At 37.4% G+C, this 12,076-nt stretch overlaps 1 protein-coding gene across 4 annotated transcripts in view; it reads right to left on the bottom strand.

Annotated features, from left to right (window-relative positions):
- AQR (aquarius intron-binding spliceosomal factor) overlaps positions 1-12,076 on the bottom strand; it is a 98,305-nt gene that overhangs the window by 20,447 nt on the left and 65,782 nt on the right. For all 4 annotated transcript variants that reach the window (XR_012120627.1, XR_012120629.1, XR_012120628.1 and 1 more), the window contains exons 26-28: positions 11,502-11,711; positions 9,585-9,722; positions 186-257 (exon numbers count right to left, since the gene is read on the bottom strand). Coding sequence is in view for 1 of the 4 variants with exons in the window: in XM_036998436.2 (XP_036854331.2) it covers positions 186-257; positions 9,585-9,722; positions 11,502-11,711 (420 nt within the window). In the remaining 3 variants the exon portion in view is untranslated. The remainder of the gene's footprint in view (positions 1-185; positions 258-9,584; positions 9,723-11,501; positions 11,712-12,076) is intronic.

A 12,076-nucleotide genomic window follows, 5' to 3' on the forward strand; every position in this document is an offset into this window, starting at 1 on the left:
ACTACTAAATAACCAGTAAACAGATTAAGGAAGTTTACAGGCTTAAAATAGAATACCAAACATAATGAAGTTAAAAAGAACATATAATTATAACAATTAGCACCCCAAAACTGTATAGCTTTCTGATGCTGCCCCCCACAATTCTTAAAACTCTACTTTCTTTGACTCAGATCTCAATTTCTTACCTGTAGAAGAAGAGGTATAAATGTTTCTATCTCCAGAATCTGAGCAGCCTCTTCCATTAAAATGTTGTCATACTGAGAAAAGGAGAAAAATGAATCTTGTAAAAAAGACAGTTTGAAAGCCAGACAACTGCCACCATAACCCTATCAACGATCTAAAAAAAACCCAAATAACTCCAGATAAAATAACAACATACAAATTATTCAAACAACAAGCTCATGATTTCATTACTTTCATTGCCCTTGTGCTATGCCAGTTCAAGTATTTAACCTTAGGGAAGCCCCCTGACACTGAAACTTGAGGAGATCTCACGTATCATTTCTTGCATTGCCTGAGCAATTTAATAATTTTCAATTCAGTTTTTAAAGTTTTACATAAGTAAGAATCAAATTATGATTATACATGAGGTCATTTCCACTGGTACTCTTAACCTAGGTAGTATTTTAGGATTTTTTTTTTCCCCTTATGAATCCTACCCAGAACTCAAGGATCTACCTCTGTTTCACCCTTTGGCATTCCATTTGTGACCAAAGCATGTCAATTTTATCTTCAAAACTCCCTCTTAAATCTATTCATTTTTCTCCATTACTACTACTCTAGGTCAAGCTGCCACTCTAACTACTGCCAGCAATCTCTCTGCTAGTCCCTCCCCTTCCTGTCTTGCCTCTCCTGTCATCCAGCAGTCATCAGATCACGTCACCACCTGGTTTCACACACTTCATTGGCTTCCAATTAATTGTCTTAGGGAAAAAAAATCCCTTAATGTGGCCTGTAGGAGCTGTTATTAACTAGAGCCTATACTCAGTCTGGCCCCTGCCTTCCTTTCCTCTCCCATCTCATGTCACTTTTCTCCTTACTAAGTAAGCTTCAACCACGACCTGATTCATTTTCTCAGGAATGGCAAAACCATTCCTGCCTCATGTTATTATTTTGTCTACCTGGCACTTACTCAGTCTTCAAATACAGCTCAAAAACCACTTTTTACAGGCCCTCACTGCCCTCCCATTGTAAAACAGGTTTTACAGTTCTCTGTGCCTTTGTCTCACAGCACATCATAATTTGCTATTTTATCTGTATATTTACTTATTTGATATCTGTATCTGTCCACTAGCCAGTTTCCAGTAATGTAGGCACTGCGCATTTGTAAAATAATGAAAAATCAAGTCTTTCTCCAACATCAGGAAATTTCATTCTTTCTTTGATAATTCTCTCCTATATGTACAATTCTCTTCTAGATCTTTTTTCAACATGTTTTATCTTTCCCCTCCACTTCTAATTATGCTAGCTATTTAATGATACCCTATTTCTTGTTTTATTGGCAAAATGTCTTTTTAGAGACTCACTGAGTACAACTTAGAATCCCTTTGTTTTTTTTTAAATTTTATTTTGTTATCATTAATCTACAATTACATGAAGAACATTATGTTTACTAGGCGCTCCCCTACCCCAAGTCCCCCCCACAAACCCCATTACAGTCACTGTCCATCAGCATAGTAAGATGTTGTAGAATCACTACTTGTCTTCTCTGTGTTGCAAAGCCCTCCCGTTTCTCCCAAACCCCACATTATACATGTTAATCATAATACCCCCTTTCTTCTTCCCCGCCCTCATCCATTCCTACCCACCCATTCTCCCAACTCTCTTTCCCTTTGGTAACTGTTAGCCCATTCTTGGGTTCTGTGATTCTGCTGCTGTTTTGTTCCTTCAGTTTTTCTTTTGTTCTTAATACTCCACAGATGAGTGAAATCATTTCGTCCTTGTCTTTCTCCACTTGGCTTATTTCACTGAGCATAATACCCTCTAGCTCCTTCCATGTTGTCGCAAATGGTAGGATTTGTTTTCTTCTTATGGCTGAATAATATTCCATTGTGTGTATGTACCATATCTTCTTTATCCATTCATCTACTGATGGACACTTAGGTTGCTTCCATTTCTTGGCTATTGTAAATAGTGCTGCGATAAACATAGGGGTGCATCTGTCTTTTTCAAACTGGAGTGCTGCATCCTTAGGGTAAATTCCTAGGAGTGGAATTCCTGGGTCAAATGGTAAGTCTATTTTGAGCATTTTGAGGAACCTCCATATTGCTTTCCAAAATGGTTGAACTAATTTACATTCCCACCAGCAGTGTAGGAGGGTTCCCCTTTCTCCACAACCTCGCCAACTTTTGTTGTTGTTTGTCTTTTGGATGGTAGCCATCCTTACTGGTGTGAGGTGATATCTCATTGTGGTTTTAATTTGCATTTTGCTGATAACAAGCGATGTGGAGCATCTTTTCCTGTGTCTGTTGGCCATCTGAATTTCTTCTTTGGAGAACTGTCTGTTCAGCTCCTCTGCCCATTTTTTAATTGGATTATTTGCTTTTTGTTTGTTGAGGTGCATGAGCTCTTTATATATTTTGGATGTCAACCCTTTATCGGATCTGTCATTTACAAATATATTCTCCCATACTGGAGGGTACCTTTTTGTTCTATTGATAGTGTCCTTTGCTGTACAGAAGCTTTTCAGCTTGATATAGTCCCACTTGTTCATTTTTGCTTGTTTTCCTTGCCCGGGGAGATATATTCATGAAGAACTCACTCATGTTTACGTCCAAGAGACTTTTGCCTATGTTTTTTCCCAAGAGTTTTATGGTTTCATGACTTAGATTCAGGTCTTTGATCCATTTTGAATTTACTTTTGTGTATGGGGTTAGACAGTGAACCAGTTTCATTCACTTACATGTAGCTGTCCAGTTTTGCCAGCAACATCTGTTGAAGAGACTGTCATTTCCCCATTGTATGTCCATGGCTCCTTTATCGAATATTAATTGACCATATATGTTTGGGTTAATGTCTGGAGTCTCTAATCTGTTCCACTGGTCTGTGGCTCTGTTCTTGTACCAGTACCAAATTCTCTTGATTACTATGGCTTTGTAGTAGAGCTTGAAGTTGGGGAGTGAGATCCCCGCCACTTTATTCTTCTTTCTCAGGATTGCTTTGGCTATTCGGGGTCTTTGGTGTTTCCATATGAATTTTTGAACTATTTGTTCCAGTTCATTGAAGAATGTTGCTGGTAATTTGATAGGGATTGCATCAAATCTGTATATTGCTTTGGGCAGGATGGCCATTTTGATTATATTAATTCTTCCTAGCCACGAGCATGGGATAAGTTTCCATTTGTTAGTGTCCCCTTTAATTTCTCTGAAGAGTGACTTGTAGTTTTCAAGGTATAGGTCTTTCACTTCTTTGGTTTGGTTTATTCTTAGGTATTTTATTCTTTTTGATGCAATTGTGAATGGAGTTGTTTCCTGATTTCTCTTTCTATTGGCTCATTGTTAGTGTATAGGAAAGCCACAGATTTCTGTGTGTTAATTTTGTATCCTTCAACTTTGCTGTATTCCGATATCACTTCTAGTAATTTTGGAGTGTAGTCTTTAGGGTTTTTTATGTACAATATCATGTCATCTACAAATAGTGACAGTTTAACTTCTTTATCAATCTGGACTCCATGTATTTCTCTGTTTTGTCTAATTGCCGTGGCTAGGACCTCCAGTACTATATTAATTAACAGTGGGGAGAGTGGGCATCCCTGTCTTGTTCCCAATCTCAGAGGAAAAGCTTTCAGCTTCTCGCTATTCAGTATGATGTTGGCTGTGGGTTTATCATATATGGCCTTTATTATGTTGAGGTACTTGCCCTCTATACCCATTTTGCTGAGAGTTTTTATCATGAATGGATGTTGAATTTTGTCAAATGCTTTTTCAGCATCTATGGAGATGATCATATGGTTTTCGTCCTTCTTTTTGTTGATGTGGTGGATGATGATGATGGATTTTCGAATGTTTGTACCATCCTTGCATCCCTGGGATGAATCCTACTTGGTTGTGGTGTATGATCCTTTTGATATATTTTTGAATTCAGTTTGCTAATATTTTATTGAGTATTTTTACATCTACATTCATCAGAGATATTGGTCTGTAATTTTCTTTTTTGGTGGGGACTTTGCCTGTTTTTGGTATTATGGTGATGTTGGCTTCATAGAATGAGTTTGGGAGTATTCCTTTCTCTTCTATTTTTTAGAAAATTTTAAGGAGAATGGGTATTATATCTTCTCTGTATGTCTGATAAAATTCCGAGGTAAATCCATTTGGCCCGGGTGTTTTTTTTTTGGGTAGTTTTTTGATTACCACTTCGATTTCTTTGCTGGTAATTCGTTTGTTTAGATTTTGTGTTTCTTCCTTGGTCAGTTTTGGAAGGTTGTATTTTTCTAGAAAGTTGTCCATTTCTTCTAGGTTTTCCAGCCTCTTAGCATATAGGTTTTCATAGTAGTCTCTAATAATTCTTTGTATTTCTGTGGGGTCCGTCATGATGTTTCCTTTCTCATTTCTGATTCTGTTGAAGTGTGTTGATTCTCTTTTTCTCTTAATAAGTTTGGCTAGAGGCTTATCTATTTTGTTTATTTTCTCAAAGAACCAGCTCTTGGTTTCTTTGATTTTTTCTATTGTTTTATTCTTCTCAATTTTGTTTATTTCTTCTCTGATCTTTATTATGTCCCTCCAGCTGCTGACCTTAGGCCTCATTTGTTCTTCTTTTTCCAATTTTGATAATTGTGCGATTAGACAATTCATTTGGGTTTGTTCTTCCTTCTTTAAATATGCCTGGATTGCTATATACTTTCCTCTTAAGACTGCTTTCACTGCGTCCCACAGAAGTTGGGGCTTTGTGTTGTTGTTGTCATTTATTTCCATATATTGCTGGATCTCCATTTTAATATGGTCGTTGATCCACTGACTACTTAGAAGCGTGTTGTTAAGCCTCCATGTGTTTGTGAGCCTTTTTGCTTTCTTGGTACAATTTATTTCTAGTTTGATACCTTTGTGGTCTGAGAAGTTGGTTGGTGAGATTTCAATCTTTTTGAATTTACTGAGGCTCTTTTTGTGGCCTAGTGTGTGGTCTATTCTGGAGAATGTTTCATGTGCACTTGAGAAGAATGTGTATCCTGGTGCTTTTGGGTGTAGAATTCTATAGATGTCTATTAGGTCCATCTGTTCTACTGTGTTGTTCAGTGCCTCTGTGTCCTTACTTATTTTCTGCCTGGTGGATCTGTCCTTTGGAGTGAATGGTGTGTTGAAGTCTCCTAAAATGAATGCATTGCAGTCTATTTCCTCCTTCAGTTCTGTTAGCATTTGTTTCACATATGCTGGTGCCACTGTGCTTGGTGCATATATATTTACAACGGTTATATCCTCTTGTTGGACTGAGCCCTTTATCATTATGTAATGTCCTTCTTTATCTCTTGTTACCTTCTTTGTTTTGAAGTCTATTTTGTCTGATACTAGTACTGCAACACCTGCTTTTTTCTCCCTATTGTTTGCATGAAGTATTTTTTTCCATCCCTTGACTTTTAGTCTGTGCATGTCTTTGGGTTTGAGGTGAGTCTCTTGTAAGCAGCATATAGATAGGTCTTTTTTTTATCCATTCAGTGACACTATGTCTTTTGATTGGTGCATTCAGTCCATTTACATTTAGGGTGATTATCGATAGGTATGTACTTATTGCCACTTCAGGCTTTAGATTCGTGGTTACCAAAGGTTTCAGGTTACTTTCCTTACTATCTAAGAGTCTAACTTAACTCACTTAGTATGCTGTTACAAACACAATCTAAAGGTTCTTTTCTATTTCTCCTCCTTTTTCTTCCTCCTTCATTCTTTATATATTAGGTATCGAATTCTGTACTTTTCATCTAACCCTTGATTGACTTTGGGGATAGTCAATTTAATTTTGCATTTGCCTCACAATCAGCTGCTCCACCCTCTCTATCGTGATTTTACTACCTCTGGTGACAGCTATCCAACCCTAGGAACACTCTCATCTATAGCAGTCCCTCCAAAATAGACTGCAGAGATGGTTTGTGGGAGGTAAACTCTCTCAGCTTTTGCTTATCTGGAAATTGTTTAATCCCTCCTTCAAATTTAAATGATAATCTTGCTGGATAAAGTAATCTTGGTTCCAGGCCCTTCTGCTTCATGGCATTTAATACATCATGCCACTCCCTTCTGGCCTGTAAGGTTTTTGGTGAGAAGTCTGATGTTAGTCTGATGGGCTTTCCTTTGTATGTGATCTTATTTCTGCCTCTGGCTGCTTTTAACAGTCTGTCCTTATCCTTGATCTTTCCATTTTAATTACTATGTGTCTTGCTGTTGTCTTCCTTGGGTCCCTTGTGTTGGGGGATCTGCGGATCTTCATGGCCTGACAGACTATGTCCTTCCCCAGATTGGGGAAGTTTTCAGCAACTACCTCCTCAAAGACACTTTCTATCCCTTTCTCTCTCTCTTCTTCTTCTGGTATCCCTATAATGCGAATATTGTTCCGCTTGGATTGGTCACACACTTCTCTCAATATTCTTTCATTCTTAGAGATCCTTTTTTCTCTCTGTGCCTCAGCTTCTTTGTATTCCTCTTCTCTAGTTTCTATTTCATTTATTGTCTCCTCCACCATATCCAACCTGCTTTTAAAATCCTCCATCATGTTCTTTAACGATTAGATCTCTGACCTGAATTCACTCCTGAGTTCTTGGATGTCTTTCCATACCTCCATGAGGATGTTGATGATTTTTATTTTGAACTCTCTTTCAGGAAGAGTCACGAGGTCCATATCATTTAAATCTTTCTTGGGAGTTTTATTAACAATTTTACTCTGGACAAGGTTCCTTTGGCATTTCATGTTTGTATATAGCGCCCTCTAGTGTCCAGAAGCTCTATTCTGGACCTGCTGAGCCCCTGAAGCAATGTCGGGGGTCGCAGGGGAGTGGTACTGGTGCCTGGGGATAGGAAAGAGCTGTTCCCCACCTCCTGGCTGCTGTCCCTGTCTCCACTGCCTGAGCCAGTGTGCCAGTCACACAGGTATAAGCTTTTGTCCCAGAGCAGCCAGATATGGATCCCTGCTTTCCACAAGCAGCCGGAATCCGTCTCCCCAGGAACTCTGCCTGTATTAACTTTCCAACCTGGTAGTCATGCGAGTCTCATGAAAGCACCATGAAATGTAGGTTTGTGCTTCCAGAGCAGATCTCAGGAGCTAGGTATTCAGCAGTCCCAGGCTTTCCACTCCCTCCCTGCTCCGTTTCTCTTCCTACTGCAAGTGAACTGGGGTGGGGGAGGGGCTCGGGTCTGCGGAGCCACAGCTCCTACTGGGTTGGCTGAGGTCTGCTCTTTTCTCCAGGTGTGTGCAGTCTCACGCGTCCTCTTTCCTGCTGCCCTCTCAGGATTAGTCACGCCAATTAAAATTTCTAATTGTATCCAGTTTTAGAAGGAAGCCTCTGTCTCTCCTCTCACGCCGCCATCTTTAATCCCATCATCCTTTGTTTTGTTTTTAAAGTTTTCTCCCCTTATTTTGTTTTCCAAGGAGGTTGAAGGTAGGGTGAACATACTTACTCTTAATGCTTAATTAACTCTCCTCTTTTAAGCTAATTGTTGATATATTCTGTAATTTCTGTGCTATTCATTTTTATCAAAATATGCTTATAAAATCAGTATTTGCCCAAGATTGGATGGATTTCCACTGAACAGCCAATGATGAAAATTAAGCCTCAATTCTTCACTATTTGGGCATGAAGATTTAGGCATGTGGATGGGTGTCTTCTCTAGATCTGATGCTGAATTTCAGATTAAAATGATTAATTAGGTTATTCTGGTGGGTTCTTAGGAGAAGGAAGCAGTTCAAAGAGCCATGGTTTTCCAGAGTCCTTGCATGGACTCTCAGGATAACAGATATGATATGCAAAACAGAGTGGGAGTAGCTCAAAGAAAACAGTTTAAAAGAGCCTGTTTTCTGAAAATCACCTCTGAAAATCTAATGCAATGTAACTCATAAAAAGTATCTATAGATTCTGCCTTTTAAAAAAGGAGATTTTAATCACAAAGCAAAATTATGATATAACTATATTGGGAGTATGAAGGAAGGAAAAGAGCACACAAATGTGTGTCCATGTCTCCTTGGAATTAGCAGAGAGCCAAAAGACGTCTAAACTGGAGATTTAACATTCTTTATTGACACTGATGAAAAGGACACAGGAAATACTAAAAGAGCTAAGGTCTGGATAAGTGAGGAGGATCAGAGGTGTCAGGGACTGCTCTTTTTTAATGTTAAGTAGATCTGAAGTATGTGGTACACTTGATAAAAATAAAACTTCAAAATTAAAAATATTAAAAAAATCTAAAAGATGCTATTAGCACTCATGCTATCTTTAGCTATATAGCATAATGTAAGTAAAGAAAATCCTTAATGAAAATTTGAAAAGCTACAACTAATGTTTTTCTGAATATGCAGGTAAAAAGCTGCATGAAAGCATAAAATGCTAATTTTGATTGCATCATTTCCCCTTGTTATTAAACTGATATGATTTAATACCAAATTCAAAGTATATTTTATATGTCATCCCTCTAAACTAAATATTTAGGTGAAAAATTCTCACTAGTAATCTGCAAAAGGGTACATTCACACCACTTGGGAAGTTCACACTACTGTTCAATAAATTATCATATGTGTCCTACCTTGCAGCTGAGGAACCTTTCAACCAAGATAGCAACTATTCTATCACCTTGAATTTATTTAACACTTACCTGCAAGTGAGCTCATAACATTTAAAAATTGGCAGTTACTTTCATCAACAACAAATGCTTTGCTAATTGAATTCAAACTAGTATATAAGCCCTATTTTAAATAACAGATAAATCAGTTTCAAGGAAGTTAAATGATTTGAATTAAAATCAGAGTTTAGGCCACTGTTTACTAGCAATCACGAAGAATCTTCAAATTCAAATGTACTGCTCAATTACTACATTTTATTCAATGGCGTCACAGGCTACCATGCCCTTTAGCTGTCCTTTCTTTATCATATGATGAAATCATGTCAGTATCTCATCTTACAGTTTAAATAAACGTATTTCATATCCTCACATGAAAGGCTTTTTATTTAGTGAATAAACAAATAACTGGGAGTGGATGTGCACGGACAATGCAAGTGTCTGAATGTCTCTAATAGGTGAAAAACATTGCTAAAAATTATTTTTATACCTTTTAGTTCTGTTTGGAGATTTTTTAATATCTATAGAGCAAATTAATCTACCTTACATATTAGGATTGGCTAGGTAATCATATGGTTGCATTACTTAATGGACATATTACTGATAACTAGACTTAGAAAAGCTAGATTTAAAGTTCACTAATCATATAAACATCAGAGGTTATCATCACTTTTAAAACAGATATTTGTAAGTAATTATAAATGTGGACTCAATAAGAGTTGAGCCAGTTTCCAAGGGAAGTGGTAAAAAAAAAAAGAGAAAGAAAGAAACAGAAAAAAAAAGGAAAAAATTAAGAGCTGAATAGATGATGATTTAAGGAACTAAAATGCAAGTCTTTACCTTGAAACCTAGCTTGACTAAATCATGTCGTTTTAAGGCAGCATGCGTGCAGGTCATAGCAATGATTTTGGCTTCTTTCACCAAAAGGTATTTGGATCTGTCCAGTCCACTGCGAAGCAGTTCTGAGGCTCTGAATTCCTATGGGAGTGGGGGAGTAGTGAGAGACTATTCCAGGATAATAAACATAGTTTATGCATACATTCAGACAACCCAGTCTATCAGACTTAGTATCTGAGAAATTAATATAAATGTATCACAAACTAAGCCTAATGGATCATAATTCTGTTCATTATTAATTAGATACTAATTGAATTCAAATAATAGCTGATATTCAGATTATTATTTGGGGTATTTTTGGATAAAGTAAAATATTTACAATATCAGCAAAAATACTAAATAAACTATCAATCACCACTATACCTCTATTATTCAAGGTCCCTCCAGGGAAACAAAGCATTTCCAGTAATCATAACAAAAGGAATTTAATAGAAGGGTCTGGGTACACAGGTGACAAAGGAGCAGAAAAGCTAACCACGGAATGGTGAAATAGTCCAGAATTAGCAACAGGAGGAAGTGATGACCATCCTTGGCTACAAGAATAAGAGAGAAGGCAATGTTACCACATCCCCAGAACTGGAGTACCAGAATAAGCTGGAACCAGAACCACAGTGGGTCTGGCCAGGACGAACTGAAGCCGCAGAAGAGATAAAACCCAAGGCAGAAGGAGATGTTGGGAGGATATCCTAGCTTCTCTCTTCTAGTTCTGCCACATTTCTCATTGGCTAGACCCAGCCAAAAGTCAGCTGACATGGAGGCTGGGCAATTAAACCTTCAATGATCAGCCCCATCCCATCCCTGGCAGAAGATCCCCATAGAGCAGAGTAGGAGAATAGACAATAGATGGATATAGGGAGAAAACAAGCCCACACAGAGTAGCTAACATCAACTTTTATCAAATCTGAACATTATGTCATACTTACTTCAGATATTTTTATCATTTTTGTTTTGTTTTTTAAATAATTAAAACATTATAGTTAGAGGTGAGTTACCCTTGTATATCCCTCTCTCTACCCCCTCCCCAGACAGCTACTATTACAAAGTATGTTTTTATCCTCTTACTTTTTGTTTATGGAATCATAAACATACTATGTTGTTTTGCAGGTTTAAAAATTTTATTATCATACTATATATTTATTATTCTGTACCAACATATTCTGTATCAACCACCCGCCCAGCCATACCATGCATCCGTATTTAATGAACATCTACTATGTGCCAGATACTGTTCTAGGAAGTCAAGATACACTCCTATCCAACAGGTAGAGACAAAAGAGACCAGGTTGCTTTCCTTTCCCCTGGACTGACCTAATCTTATCACTGACGAATCTGAGACCGAATGCGGTCTCCTTACAGAGTTGTTGGGGTCTTCTAATGGTGTTCTTCATAGGAAATGAGAAAACTAGAAGCATTCCAGGAGGTCTCTGGGTTTCAGACTTAACTTTCTCTGTCCCTTTTGTATACTGGTGATTCTTATTTTACCTTAATAATGAAGATCAATCATCCTAACTAACATAAAAACCTCATTCTCTGTCTACTGGTCATGAGGCATGAAGAGCTCAGAATGGCCATGTGGCAGTTTCGAATTCCAATTCAAAGAACTATGGTCGAATCTCCTGATGGAAGCATTTCTTTCTTAAATTCAAAGACTTTTACACCTTCTAGCCATAATAATGGGGATTCAGGTCATAACTTAATTTTCACTAATTTCTTAAACTAAAACAATAAATGTTTTGAATAATCTCACTTAAAAGTAACAATCTGGCTTGTAATATTTGAAATTCTACATTTACTCTTAGAAAACACAAACAATTCAACTTAAAACCTTTAAAGGAAAGTTAAAAGAAGTTGAGACTCTACCTCAAGCTGAGTGAAGATTTTCTTAATATGCCTGAAACATCCCTCAGCAATTTCCATGTCTTCTTCATAAGATCGACCTTTAAAAATGGGTCGAGGGGCATTTGCGAAGTATTCGTGAAATGGGAAGAGAGTGGAGATCTCCACAACACCCGGCGATGCATCACTCTTACTTCTCACTCTGCTGATGTACTCCTCCCAACGAGACATCACCTACAGGAAAATGGGACTTGCTGTGAAAATGTCCAGCTGGTTATTATATAATATTATATAATAGTTTTATATTATAAATAAAAAGGAAACTAGTAAGAATATGATCTGCTAGGTAAAGAGAAAGAGAAAGAAAAGCAATCTTTGACCCAAAGGACTATTTCTTACCTTAGTTACTGATAGATTGCCCTTCTTCTATAAAAGTAACCTTTAAGATTGTAGAAGAAAGATCACTTAATTAAAAAATTTGTACAAACTTTCAAAAGGTCATCTCATGGAACTTTACCTCAGGCACTTCAGATTCTCCATTTACATTACACCCAAGACAGCATTATCTATGCTTAAACAAAACAAAAAAAACTCTAGAC

This window comes from Manis javanica, chromosome 8, assembly GCF_040802235.1.
Source record: "Manis javanica isolate MJ-LG chromosome 8, MJ_LKY, whole genome shotgun sequence".
Taxonomy (NCBI): Eukaryota; Metazoa; Chordata; class Mammalia; order Pholidota; family Manidae; genus Manis; species Manis javanica.